At 45.2% G+C, this 14807-nt stretch overlaps 1 protein-coding gene across 1 annotated transcript; it reads right to left on the bottom strand.

The window, feature by feature from the left end:
- Positions 1-458: 458 nt before the first annotated feature.
- Positions 459-12817, bottom strand: LOC128053321 (chloride intracellular channel protein 6-like). Its single transcript, XM_052645828.1, has 5 exons — positions 12691-12817; positions 11019-11144; positions 10300-10406; positions 8654-8835; positions 459-620 (listed from the first exon to the last, which is right to left on the bottom strand). The coding sequence occupies exons 1-5, from the start codon at positions 12744-12746 to the stop codon at positions 459-461; spliced, it is 633 nt and encodes a 210-aa protein (XP_052501788.1). The 5' UTR covers positions 12747-12817.
- Between the last annotated feature and the right edge of the window lie 1990 nt (positions 12818-14807).

Genomic DNA, 14807 nt, shown 5'->3' with positions numbered 1-14807 from the left:
ATAATTTTGTTTTTAAAAAGTTAAACTACCATTTTAGAGCAGAAGGCTCTGAATGATTATGAAAACGATCACAGACAAACACACTTTTTTAAAAAATAAAGGAGGTTAATAATAGATAAGGCTTGAATTCAAGCCTTATTTGCTTTGAAACTTAAACTGCAAAACTCATGCCCTAAATAGCATGGATTACAAGGTCCTGGAATGCCAAAGATATAAATGAACATAAACCAGACAATTGGAGTGTAGAACAACTGGTATTATTCATATACACTAGTGAGCTGACAAATTACAAGGCTAGGAATAATTTCCTGTTGAGTGGATCATGCGATGGTATCCACATTGCTAAAGTATGAGCATTATTTTGCAAAGGATGGTTACTGGGAGGGAAAGGCAAAGGAGACACTCTTTCCATAGTCCAGCTCACACAGCTGAGAAAGGAGACAGAAAACAGTCTGGCTTCACTTCATTCTTTTGGCAACATCTGAATATGCGTGTTCAATCTCCTGGTCAGCGGGACATGTGTTTGTGTATTCATCCCGAGCATACGCATTGTTCAAGTACCTCCAGATGCCAGTCATTTCAGAAGGAAATTCAAAATCTTTGTATCTCTTGGCCACGATCTGAAAATGAAGAGGAAACAGTCAGAAAGGGAAAACCCACAAACGTAGGCAGTTACATCAGACAATCCATTCTTCTGAGGCGTGTAATATATTCTTTCTCAAGTTCCCATGTCCTACAGCCGTTCAAGCTGCCCAAGTTGAGATATGAGTTTTCCGGGGGCATACTGAGTATGGGACTCAAAACAGAAGTGCTACACAACCATGCCCACCCATTCATCACAGACAGTCCTCACGACCCACTGGCATGAATTTGCTCTATTGTCTAGTTGCTCAGTGTCCAGCTCTTTTGTGACCCCATGGACTGTAGCCCACCAGGCTCCTCTGTCTGTGAGATTTCCCTGGCAATAATACTGGAGTGGGCCACTATTTCCTTCTCCAGGGGATCTTCCTGACCCAAGGACTGAACCCGAATCTCCTGTGCAGATTCTTTACCATCTAAGCCACCAGGGAAGCCCTGAGCTTGCTCTGTAACCTGGTGGATTTCTCTTTGTCTTTCTAGTAGTTTTCTCTCCCTGTGTTCTGCTGCTGGGTTATTTGGTGCCTAAAGATTCAGATGGCTCAGATGGTAAAGAGTCTGCCTGCAATTCAGGAGACCTAGGTTTGATCCCTGGGTCAGGAAGATCCCCTGGAGAAGGACATGGCAACTCACTCCAGTATTCTTGCCTAGAGAATCCCATGAACAGAGGAGACAATCCATGGGATCCACAGATTTGGACACAACTAAGTGACTAACACTTTCATTTTCAAAGGTTCAGGATGGATCTTCAGTTTAGATTGTGCCAGGATCACTTTGAAGTGCCCTCTTTTTCCTATTTGCTGAACCTCACCTTCTGAAACCCCAAGTACCTGGGTATGTTACACCTGTGGATTTCCATCATTCTGCCCCTGAAAGGATCATTTCATTGTGGGTCTACCATGTGCAGAGGGCAGATTCATGAACTGAAAAATCCTTATTCTCAAGGAAACAGTGAATGTTTTCCCAGGTGGCTCAGAGATTAAAGCATCTGCCTACAATGTGGGAGACCTGGGTTTGATCCCTGAGTCAGGAAGATCCCCTGGAGAAGGAAATAGCAACCCATTCCAGTATTCTTGCCTGGAGAATCCCATGGACGGAGGAGCCTGGTGGGCTACAGTCCATGGAGTCGCAAAGAGTCGGACACGACTGAGCAACTTCACTTACTTACTTACAGATGGGGTAGCTGAGAATGGATATCATGAAAACACAGTGGTGTGAGATGTCTCCTCTGGCTGGAGGGTGTCACTGGGAATTCACCACAAAGGAGGGTGTATCCTCTTGCAGATGATATGAGTTCCCTGGGGTTGCCTTAACAAAGCACTACAACTGTGGGTGGCTTGAAACAACAGAAATGCCTTCTCCCACACTCCTGGAGGCCCAGAGTCCAAGATCATGGTGTCAGCAGGGCTGAGCTCCCTTTGAAGCCTCCAGGGAAGGATCCATTCCAGGTCTCTCCCTGTCTCTGGCTCATGGGAGCACAGCTCCAGTCTCTACCTGGCACTTTCCCTGTGTTGGTGTCTGTGGATCCAAATTCCCTTTTAAAAGAACATCTGTCATATTGGATTAGGGGCCCATTATACTGCTTCTAATCGATTAACATGATCTCATCTTAACTAATTACATCTGCAAAAACTCTATTTCCAAATAAGGTCAGTTTTGAGATATTGGGAGTTAGGACTTGGGTCTAACTTAGATACGAATTTGAGGGGACAAATACTTGGAAAGCTAAGACAAACCTAGACAGCTTATTAAAAAGCAGAGACATCACTTTAGCAACAAATGTGCATATAGTCAAAGCTATGGTTTTTCCATAAGTCATGTATGGATGTGAGAGTTGGACTGTAAAGAAAGCTGAGTGCCAAAGAACTGATGCTTTTGGACTGTGGTGTTGGAGAAGACTCTTGAGAGTCCCTTGGACTGCAAGGAGATTCAACCAGGCAATCCTAAAGGAAATCGATCCTGAATATTTATTGAGAGGACTGATGCTAAAGTTCCAATACTTTGGCCAAGTGATGCAGACAGCTGACTCATTGGACAAGACCCTGATGCTGGGAAAGATTGAGGGCAGGAGGAGAAGGGGATGACAGAGGATGAGATGGCTGGATGGCATCACCTACTCAACGGACATGAGTTTGAGTAAACTCCAGGAGATGGTGATGGGCAGGGAAGCCTGGCGTGCTGCAGTCCATGGGGTCCCAAAGAGTCGGGCACTACTGAGCAACTGAACAACAGTACTTGGAAGGACAGTATTTCCCGTTATATTGGCTCCTGGGATGTTTGGACAACATGAGTGTGGAATCTGTCACCAGTTAGAAGATCTTCAGGACTTATTTCTCAGATTTTGGAAGCTGGGAGCTAATGATGCAGCAAGACAGGATCACATATCTTTTCATAGAGCCTTCTAAATAATTATCTTTTACTTGAATTCAATCTTACTAGAGATTAATGTCAAGACTCCTGCTTTTCTTTTGTTTGCGTTTGCCTGCTTTTGCTTTACCCAAACATTCTGAGTAAATTTATTACATATGTGCCTCTCATAAATGTAAACTTGTTTTATATCATATCTTATTAATGTAATACTTTGTTTCCCAACTTCCTGTAAATATTTTTGCATTTATGTATGTGTGTGTTTCCCTCTCTGGTGATTTGGAAGGTTTATGGTCTGTTTTAACTCTTCCAGTGGTTGTTGTTGCTTAGTTGCTAAGTTGTGTCTGACTCTTTGTAACTGCATGGACCTGCCAGGCTCCTGTTATGGGATTTCCCAGGCAAGAATACTGGAGTGGGTCCAGTGGTTTCCTATATAACTTTAAATAATAGGAATTCTTTATTTCTTGATTTATCAACTATTCTTTGATTGACCTCTACTTACTCCTGATAAAAAGCAAGGAAATTAGTATACTTAAACTTCTTCTTGTTTCTGATCTATTATCCTCCTTCCAATGGTGTGAAAATCGAAGTTTAGCACATCTGATTCAGTCCTGTAGCTATAATTCCTACTGCTGTTGAGTTTTAGTTCTGGTTTCAGATTTACCACCAATTCTTTCATACCACACACTTTCTCTGTTCTTGGATTCTTATTTTATTATCCTTTTTTATTATGTCATCATATAGAAATTTTATTTTTACAAAATGGCTCAGAGTGTTTATTGCAAGACCAGAAGTCTAGGTAAAAGCGACAATTTACTTGGATATAAAATTCTTACATCACACCTCCTTTCCTTTAATCCTTGAACTATTGGCTGTGCTGGGTCTTCACTGTGGCACACAGGTTTCTCTAGTTGCAGTGCATGGGCTTAGCTGCCCCAAAGCATGTGGGCTCTGAGTTCCCCGACCAGGCATAGAGCCTGTGTCCCCTGCATTGGAAAGTGGATTCTTAACCACTGGGCCACCAGGGAAGTCCCCAACCCTTTAACTGTTAAAACACTGTGTTCTGGCTTTTAATGTGATCCTAGAATCCTGCAGAGAAGGGAATGACAATCCATTCCGGTATTTTTTTTTTTTTAATTGAAGGATAATTGCTTTATAGAATTTTGTTGTTTTCTGTCAAACTTCAGCACGAACCAGTCATAGGTATACATATATCCCCTCCCTTCTGAACCTCCCTGCGATCTCCCTCCCCATCCCACTCCTCTCGGTTGATACAGAGCCCCTGTTTGAGTTTCCTGAGCCACACAGCAAATTCCCAATGGCTGTCTATTTTACATACAGTAATGTAAGTTTCCATGGTACTCTTCTCCATACATCTCACCCTCTCCTCCCCTCTCCCCATGTCCATTAAGTCTATTCTCCATGTCTGTTTCTCCATTGCTGCCCTGTGAATAAATTCTTCAGTACCATTTTTCTAGATTCTGTATATATGCATTAGAATATGATACTTATCTCTCTTCCTGACTTACTTCACTCTGTATAATAGGTTCTAGGTTCATCCACCTCATTAGAATGACTCAAATGTGTTCCTTTTTATGGCTGAGTAATCTTCCATTGTGTATATGTACCACAACTTCTTTATCTATTCATCTGTCAATGGACATCTAGGTTGCTTCCATGTTCTAGCTATTGTAAATAGTGCTGCAATGAACAATGGGATGCATGTGTCTTTTTAAATTTTGTTTTCCTCCAGGTATATGTCTAAGAGTGGGATTGCTGGGTCAGATGGTGGTTTTACTCCTAGTTTTTTAAGGAATCTCCTTACCATCTTCCATAGTGGCTGTATCAATTTGAATTCTCACCAACAGTGTGAGAGTGTTCCCTTTTGTCCATACCCTCTCCAGCATTTATTGTTTGTAGACTTTTTGGTGAGGGCCATTCTGACTGGTGTGAGGTGATATCTCATTGTGGTTTTGATTTGCATTTCTCTAATAATGAGCAATGCTGAGCATCTTTTCATATGTTTGTTTGTTAGCCATCTGTATGTCTTCTTTGGAGAAATGTCTGTTTAGGTCTTTTCCCCCCTTTTTGACTGGGTTGTTTGTTTTTCTGGTATTGAGTTGTATGAGCTGCTTGTATATTTTGGAAATTAATCCTTTGTCAGTTGTTTCATTTGCTATTATTTTCTCCCATTCTGAGTGCTGTCTGTTCACCTTGCTTTTAGTTTCCTTTGCTGTGCAAAAGCTTTTAAGTTTAATCAGGTCCCACTTGTTTACTTTTGTTTTTATTTCTGATACTCTAGGAGGTGGGTCATAGAGGATCTTGCTTTGATTTATGTCATCACCACACCAGTATTCTTGCCTGGAGAATTCCATGGACGGGGAGCCTGGAGCGCTACAGTCCAGGGGGTGGCAAAGAGTCAAACATGACCGAGCACGCAACACTTTCACCTCACTTTAGAGACATATGTGGCTAGTCTGAATTTCTCTGTTGTGTAGGTGGCCTTATCTTTTATTATTATTACTATTATCATTATCATCTGGGCACCCAAAAGGTTCTTTTTTATTGTCCAAGTTCAGTAATGTATCAGTTATATCGTACATAGTGTGTTGACTGTTCAGGACAGTATTTTTCTAAACATGGATTGCTATTTAAAGTAAATGTTCAGGTCATCCTTTAGTTCAAAACACTTTACCTTTGAGTCTGATTTTTCCTCTTTTTTCCCTTTCTGGTTCTCTTGTTCCTGATTATGTGCACCTGGATTCTCTCTAATCACCTTTACCTCTTGCTTCTTTTCCATTCAATTTGAGAGAATTTCCTCAGGCTCTCCTAAAAATCCTTGATGAATTTCTGCAAAGTCATATTCCACCTCTTGCTACTCCTAATTCAACTTCTAAACAATTTCTGAAATTGCTTTTTATTTTAAGTTTTTTTTTCCAGTTCTACCAGTTTCATTTTCATCCTCTTTGTGAGATTATATTTTTTGACACGTTGTGACTTGTCTTTGAGCCCTTTCTCCAAAGGTTTGTTTGCTAGGCTGAGTAGCTCAGTCATGTCCAACTCTTTTGAGATCTCATGGACTGTAGCACACCAGGATCCTCTGTCCATGGGCTTTTTCACCCAAGAATACTGGAGTGGGTTGCTATTTCCTACTTCAGGGCATCTTCCCAACAAGGGATCAAACCCATGTCTCCTGTGTCTTCTGCCTTGCAGAAGTGGGTTTTTTACCCACTAAGCCATCAGGGAAGGATTCATGTTCTCTTTCTTTCTTTCTTTCTTTTTTTGAGGCTGTGGAGAAGCATCTGTCTGAAAAGTTCTTTGGTTTACTGGACCAATCTTAACCAGAGAGGTGTTTCTCATCTGCCTTTTTCTCTTTTGTTCTATTTAACCCTTCCCCTTCTTCTTTGTGATCATCTCTATCCATATAGAAGTCCCACTTGGATTCCTTTTGGTTACTAAACATCTTTTAATGGGCAGACCCGTTGGACCCACTATTTGCCTAAGAACAAGGTGGAGAGCATTGGGAGTAAGGCCAGGCAGCAGGCAGATCAATTTGGATATTTATTCTCAAACACCTGCTCATCAAGGGGCTTCCCTGGTGGCTCAAATGGTAAAGAATCTTCCTGCAATGCAAAAGACCCAGGCTCAACCCCTGATCAGGAAGATCCCCTGGAGAAGGAAATGACAGCCCACTCTAGTATTCTTGCCTAGGGAATTCCGTGGATGGAGGAGCCTGGCAGGCTAGAGTACACAGGTCACAGAGTCAGACACAACTGAGCGACTAACCCGTTAACTTTTTCACCTGCTCATCAAACAATGCTCTATCCTCTGCTCCAGGGACACATGAGGGTCAAGGTCAAAGTCAGGGTTAGTGCCTCCTCCACTCAGGATTAGGAGGAGGTCGTCATGGCTAAAAGTGACGCTGAGGTCATCTACAGTCTCTCTTCTGAGTGATTCCAAGCTTATTTCTTTTCTCTGCTCAGCAGTCAAAAAGCAGAATGCTTCTTTCCTTCTCTCCTCCCTTCCGCCTCCCCTCCCTGTTCCTTTGGGTCAGGGGACAGTGGCAGAACACACAGGTGGCACCTCTGAACAGTTTCACCTTCAGCTCCGCCCCCACAGAGCTCTCATCTCCATAGGGCTGGTCCCTGCCTCTCTTGGCCCACTCCACGCTCTGTCTTCAAACAAAGAACCATGCGGTCACAAAGAGTTGGACACAACTGAGTGACTGAACTGAACTAAAATCCCAAATAAATGCGTTATTAGAACAAAAGGTCCTTGACTTGTATTTCCCTATGTCTTCTCTCCCATCTCCCTATCCTTATACCAAGGACTTAGTTCTGGACCTGGTATGACCTGTATAATAAGGATGCCTCTGAACAAGGGTTGGGCTTCTTCCTGGGGAATCTAGGGACACTGAGGACCAGGGTTACACCAACAGTGATAATGATACAAAGACTAACAGCTGTGAGTGACAGCCAGACTGGGGCACTTCAGAGAGGAGCCGTAACTAAGGAGTCCAAGGGTGGGGTCATCTGCTTCTGAATTTCAGAGTCACCCACAGAAATTCTGATTGTATACGTCAGGGGCTGAATTGAGGTATTGGCATTTCCAACAGGGCTTCCCTGGTGGCTCAGCAATAAAGAAGCCATCTGCATTGCCTTATATGTGGATTCAATCCCTGGGTCAGGAAGATACTCTGGAGGAAGGCATGGTAACTCACTCCAGTAACCTTGTTGGGAAAATCCCATGGACAGAGGAGTCTGGGGAGCTGTAGTCCATGGGGTCGCAAAGAGTCAGAGATGACTGGAGCCCCTGTGCCTACTAATGTTGGAGAACTACTGGTCTAGGGAATCTTTAAACCCTAATTATACATGACCAGTGACTTTTATTTCATGTTTGATCACCTGGGAAAACAGGCTGCCACACGTGGTCCAGCCGAGGAGCTGTCAGCTGCTCACCAGCTGTAAGGGGTCTGTGTTAAGAGCCAACCTCCTCCCTTATCCCAGGGTTAGGCTTACTCTTCCCATCACCAAGAATTGACTGAGTTCATTTTTTATTTCCAAGGTTGGCTCAGCTTTTTTGGTTGCTGTTTTTGTTTTTGGACTGCACTGCTGCTGTTTTTGTTTTTGGACTGCACTGCTCAGCTTGCAGGATTTTAGTTACCCACCCAGGCATTGAACCCAGGCCACCCCAGCAAAAGTGCTGAGTCCCAACCACTGGACCACCACCAGGGAATTTCCCAAGTTCACATTTTAATCCTCGCAGATTCCAAACACCATCTCCCAGCCTGGAGTGTGAAACACCAGCTACAATCAATGTATTCCCTCAAGTTGCTTTCACGTAGCTTGTCTTGAGGCTGTGGGGGCTAAGACTGGAAAAGAGAAGCTGTGAGGATGGAGGGATGAGAGCCAAGCTCTCAGATGCTTGAGGAGAACCTCCGAGGAACATCTGAGAATAGCATCCACAGATCTCAAACTTGGGGCTTGGCTGCCACAAACAGAAACTAGCTAGATTTTTTAATTCAGGAGACCCTGTTTTAGATTGTCTTAGCAAAACATACACACACACACACACACACACACACGTCCAAACAAAATGAAACAAAGCCCCATTCATGTATTCAGCACCCGAGGTACGAGGAAGGACAAACCTTAATAATGTGGAGCTTGGGTAAGAGGTTGCAGTCAGCCAGCGTGAGCACATTGCCATCCAGGAACTTCCTTCCAGAAACAGCAGCTTCCTCGGTGCTGTAGGCATCTATCTCATCAGGCAGGGGTCTGTTCAGATAACTATCCAGCTTCTTCAGGGCCTTTAACAGGTTCCTTTCACAAACTAAAATGGGAAGGCAGAAAACAACTACGATGAGCCATGGAAGTCCATGTCTCCTGTCTTTGTTATTGTTCACTTGCTCAATCGTGTCTGACTCTTTACGACCCCATGGACTGCAGCACGCCAGGCTTCCCTGTCCTTCACCATCTCCCAGAGCTTGCTCAAACTCATGTCCATTGGGTCGATGATGCCATCCAACCATCTCATCCTCTGTCATCCCCCTCTCCTCCTGCCCTCCTCTCTCTAGATATATTTTAAAAAAACAAACAAAAAAAAAAAAAAAAAACAATAAAGGAGTTTGTCCCTTCCATCCTGAGATATGGCCAGTGAGTGTTAAGAGAGTCAGGAAGAAGACAGGTGGGTTTACGAGATCTAAATAAAAGATTCACTTCTCCTTGGAAAATAATTCTCCTGTCTACACAACACTGCTGCTTCTAGAATTTATTCATTTATTCAAAAATCTATATGGAGAAACTTTCATGGTGGGCATCACCAGCTCAACGGACATGAGTTTGGGTAAACTCCGGGAGTTAGTGATGGACAGGGAGGCCTGGCGTGCTGCAGCCCATGGGGTCACAAAGAGTCAGATGTGACTGAGTGGCTGAACTGAACTGAATGGTTAAGACTCTGTGCTTTCCAGGTGGGATGGGGTGGGAGGTGGGAGGGAGGCTCAAGAGGGAGGGGATGGGTATATATCTATGATTGATTCATGTTGATGTATGGCAAAAACCAACTCAATATGGTAAAGCAATTATATTCCAACTAAAAATAAATAAACTAAAAAAGACTTCACATTTCCAATGCAGGGTCAGAGAACTTAGATCCCACATGTCACACAATGTGACCAAAACATTTTTTTAAAAGTTAAAAATTAAAAAAAATCTTTGTGGAAATCACATAGTGAAGGGAGCACCAACAGAAGGTTCATTCACCCTGAATTCCATGGGAGAGCAAGGAATCACTGGCGGTGATGATTTTCTCCTAAAAATGTGCTTGTTTGGACAATCTCTAGAAAAGCACTCAGTCCCTGAAACCGATGTGCAGGCTCAGAGTGGGAGGTACTTTTTCCTTATTTCTATACACAGGTCCCTCCCCGCTGTGCTGCTGCTGCTGCTGCTAAGTCGCTTCAGTCGTGTCCAACTCTGTGCGACCCCATAGACGGCAGCCCACCAGGCTTCCCCACCCCTGAGATTCTCCAGGCAAGAACACGAGTGGGTTGCCGTTTCCTTCTCCAGTGCATGAAAGTGAAAAGTGAAAGTGAAGTCGCTCAGTCGTGTCCAACTCCTAGCGACCCCATGGACTGCAGCCTACCAGGGTCCTCTGTCCATGGGATTTGCCAGGCAAGAATACTGGAGTGGGATGCCATTGCCTTCTCTGTCCCCACTGTGCAGTGAGTCAGAATTCCCCAAATCTTATAAGAAGCCACACCAGAGGCGGAATGGAGGTCCATGGAGAAAACAGACTCACTCTCGTTTGCATCCTTCTTGGTGTTTTTTATAAATGCTGAAAACTTGGCAAACACATCATTTCCGGCAGAGTTAGACTCAGGGTGCTGGGTCCCCAGCTCAGGGTACCTTGAAAAGTTCAAAGCAAGAGTATCACAGATCAGCAATGTTTGATTTAGGAGAATACAAAGCGGGAAGGGAAGAAATTACTTTCTCTGAGCACATATAAAAATGAAAACTGCTCCTTAAATGTTTTCCTAATCTTTCCGTCTTGAAAGTTGGGAGCAACGCCATCCAGGAGTACAGAACTGGATGGACTGTTCTCTTCCTGGGATGGAGGGCCCCCTAGCCTTGCTGGTCTTGGTTCTCTCCCTCCTGAAATAAAGATGATGAACTAGAGGGTTCCCTTGCAGGCCCAGCCTGCAGCGATGCTGCGTGTAACACACCCTCCCAAAGGGCCAGCAGAAACAGGTCACCCACGTGACATCGGCCCACTTCCTCCCCACTTCCTGCCATCAAACCCTAATTGCCAAATGGCAGGTGCAGAGCAGTGAAATCCCAGCCACCTAGACTCAGGGCTTCTAATCTCACTGTGTTTCCTGTGGCACACCACAGGTACAGCTCAGGAGGTAAGCGCCACAGCCACAGGAAACCAACACACAGTGCCAGGAGCTTTAGAACTGTCTGTGAACGGGGGAAAGTGACAGCCAAGTTGCCAGCACTGGTTTTGACGAGGCTCACCTTGGGGGAGCCAATTTCTCCTCCAAGAACTCCTCGATCTTATTCACGTCTGTCTTGACTTTACCGTCAAAAGTCATGAAAGGTGGGTTAGTGCTGGGAGCCAAGTTCTGCAGGTCCGTGGGCTTCCTGGGCAGGGGGGAAGGGCAGTGCCAGGGTTGGGATCATTGCCAAGGCTTAACCATGTGCCCCCCACCATCCACACATACACACACCAGTAGATAAGAAACCACCCTTCAGAATTTCAAAGGCAACTGGGAGTTTACAAACTGTTCTACTAGCAAGGAAAGTGTGGCCCTTTATCTGGAGACGGGGCTGAAAAGTTAACCCTCCCCAGTGTTATCAGCCAGGAGGGGGCTCAGGCAGGCTCCGCAGAGGGTCACAGCTGACCAGTCATGGGCAGGCAGCCTCCTCCCGGTTCCCCTCCTCCTACCCATTCCGGGTTACCTCTGACCCCATCCTGTAATGACGTCATGGCCCACATACACCCGCTCCAATCCAGGGTCCTGAGCCAGGGTGGACATGCCCGGGACAGGGCCCATGGGTCCTAGGAGTATGCATGCATGTGCCTGTGTGTTTCTGTCTCTGTATCTCCGTCTGTATGTGTGTCTGTGTGTTTGTGTATGTCTGTGTGTATGTGCGTCTCCATTTCTCTGTGTGTGTGTGTGCATGCCCAGGCCTGTGTGTCTGTGTTTCTGTGTGTCTCTGTGCGTGTCTGTCTCTATGTGTCTCTGAGTGTGTCTATGTGTGTGTCTGTGTTTGTGTCTGTATTTGGGTCTATGCACCTGTGTCTGTATGTCTGTGTGTGTGTGTCTCCATCTCTGTGTGTATGCATGTGTGTGTGCGCGCGCGTGCCTGTGTCTGTGTGCCTCTGTGCGTGTCTGTCTCTGTGTGTCTCCATCTGTGTGTGTGTATGTGTGTGTATGTGTCTGTGTATCCTCCTGTGTCTGTGTGTCTGTGTGGATGCATGTCTCCATCTGTGTGTGTGTGTGTGCGCGCCTGTGTGTCTGTGTCTCTCTATGCCTCTGTGCATGTCTGTCTGTCTGTCTGAGTGAGTGTATGTGTGTGTCTGTGTGTCTGTGTCTGTATTTGGGTCTGTGTATGGGCTGTGAAGAAAGCTGAGCGCCGAAGAATTGATGCTTTTGAGCTGTGGTGTTGGAGAACACTCTTGAGAGTCCCTTGGACTGCAAGGAGATCCAACCAGTCTTTTCTGAAGGAGATCAGCCCTGGGATTTCTTTGGAAGGAATGATGCTAAAGCTGAAACTCTGGTACTTTGGCCACCTCATGCGAAGAGTTGACTCATTGGAAAAGACTCTGATGCTGGGAGGGATTGGGGGCAGGAGGAGAAGGGGATGACCGAGGATGAGATGGCTGGATGGCATCACTGACTCGATGGATGTGAATCTGAGTGAACTCCGGGAGTTGGTGATGGACAGGGAGGCCTGGCGTGCTGTGATTCATGGGGTCGCAAAGAGTCAGACACAACTGAGTGACTGAACTGAACTGATGCACTGTGTTTGTGTGTCTGTGTGGATGCATATCTCCATCTCTGTGTGTGTGCCTGCACCTGTGTGTCTGTGTGTCTGTCTGTGTCCGCATGGGTGTCTCTCTGTGTGCCTGTGTGTATAGGGAACTGGGGATGGTTATTTCAATACTGCAGAAACCGGGTCTTACCTTTTCAAGTCCACTGTTGTCACATTAAATATAACGCCCTTTAGCCAGAGAATCATAAAGAGACGCTGAGAAAATGGCAATTTCCAATACTCTTACCATCACAGCCAGCCTGCAAAAGGAAGGGCTCTTCATCAGAGCCAGCTTCACAATTACAAATGCCAGACTCTGCTCTGCACGCACACAAAATCATGGTGAATGTATGTTAACAGTGACAATGCTGTGAGTAGCCTTCTGAGGTCCCTTCCCCCAGCCTCCAAGTGGGAGGTGTGGGCAGGGAGGACACACGCACTCGATGAGCTTTCTGCCTTCCTTCCATCTCCTCACCACTTCCTGCCATTCGGGGCCTCTGAATAGCGGTTCTCAGAGGGAAAGAGCAGCCAGAGGGAACCCCCTTAAAGGCAAAAAAGAAAGACATTCTCTTCCCCTCCCTCCATCTCTTGATCCTCTCTTGCCAAGATGATCATTTGTAAAAAAGACCAGCAAGCTCTCCCACCGGGACATGATCCCCAGCATTCTCTACTGTTTCCATCTCTGGAATGAGGGCTGGTTCCTTTGAGTTCTAGGACTCTGGAAGACTATAAAATGTTTAGGTCCCCTCCTTCATTGGGGAGCATTTGTACTTAGACAGCAGAGTGTTCACAGTTGATATGGAAGGTAGGAAGACAGGTGGAAACAATGTCTCCCTGATGACCTGAGTGGGTCACATCCACACATGTGTCCCCAGACAGAGGCACAGGAGAACACTGAGCAGACATCCTCCCTACCACGGCTTCCAGGAGAAAAGAAAGGCAGATGTTAGAGAAGAGAGGGGAGCCGTAGACTTCATCCTCCTGGGGCAGTTCCCAGTCTCTTCTTTCTCTTCCCATCTTTATCCTCCCAACAAGGTTATACTGCTAACAAAATGCTGCCAGAAGGATCAGAAAACTCAGCCAGGCTCCGATGACAGAAATGGCCATATTTAGCCCAGGAAGTCCATTTCTGCCATCTGCAGTTCAAAAAGTGTTGAGAGGAAAGCACTGAATCTATAACCTGAATAACAGAAAGGGGAAAAGTCGACTGCTGGTTTGAGAATTGAAGAAAGGAAAAAAGATGCCTCGAGAAAATTGGACATCTTAAGAAATTCTTCAGAGGTGGTTCTCTGGCATGAAGTTCTTAAGTCACCTGGAGAGGCTGTTCATAACAAGCTCTTCCTCCAAATGAAGAGTTGCTAAGAGACCCCAAACTCAGTTTTAAAAAAGATTTGATCAGCCTCTTCACAAAGATGAAGCCCAGATGTCCAACAGGCACGTGAAAAGGTTCTTAACATCATTAGCCAGCAGGGCAATGCAAGTTACAACCACAAGTAGATTTGACTACACACCTACCAGAATGGCTAAAATGAAAAGCTCAGACAATATCAAGTATGGACAGGACCATGGGGCAGCGGACCCCCCAACCACTGCTGCTGAGAGTGCAAATTGGTACAACTACTCTGGAAAACTGTTTGGCAGTTATTTACCCAAACTAAACATGCATTTATGCTATGACATAGCAATATCACTCCCAACAGAAATGAGTGTGAGGGGCACAAAAAGCACTTAAATGAATATTCTTATTAGCTTTAGTGTCACAGCCAAAATCTGGAAACAACTCAGACACCACCAAGAGTAGAATGAATAAATAAATGGTAGTATACTCATATACAGGCTTCCCAGAATGAATAAATAGATGGTAGTGTACTCATATACGGGCTTCCCAGATGGCACTAGCGGTGAAGAACCTGCCTACCAATGCAAGAGACTTAAGAGATGAGGCTTCCATCCCTGGGTTGGGAAGATCCCCTGGAGAAGGGCCCGGCAACCCACTCCAGTCTTCTTGCCTGGAGAATCCCATGGATAGAAGAGCCTGGCAGGCTACAGTCCATGGGGTCACAAAGGGTCAGACATGACTGAAGCAACTTAGCATGCATACTCATATACTACCCCCCACTACACCACATGCATTATACCATACACTCACACGCTACACCAGATACTCATACCACAGTAGAAAAAAAAATAGCTATTACTACAAACCACAGTGTGGATGGATCTCACACATGTAATGTGGAGGGAAAGAAACAAGACTCAAAAGAGTCC

This window comes from Budorcas taxicolor, chromosome 1 (genome assembly GCF_023091745.1).
Source record: "Budorcas taxicolor isolate Tak-1 chromosome 1, Takin1.1, whole genome shotgun sequence".
NCBI lineage: Eukaryota > Metazoa > Chordata > Mammalia > Artiodactyla > Bovidae > Budorcas > Budorcas taxicolor.
The sequence above is the reverse complement of the archived record's forward strand: the minus strand, read 5'-3'. Positions and strand labels throughout refer to the sequence as shown.

Bases quoted from the DNA above. Each gene is read 5' to 3' on its own strand.
- LOC128053321 (XM_052645828.1), bottom strand. From the start codon at position 12,746: ATGATTCTCTGGCTAAAGGGCGTTATATTTAATGTGACAACAGTGGAC. The intron at 10,407-11,018 runs GTGAGCCTCGTC...GAACTTTTCAAG, and splicing joins GAGAAATTGGCTCCCCCAAG to GTACCCTGAGCTGGGGACCC. The intron at 621-8,653 runs GTTTGTCCTTCC...CTTCATTTTCAG, and splicing joins CCAAGCTCCACATTATTAAG to ATCGTGGCCAAGAGATACAA.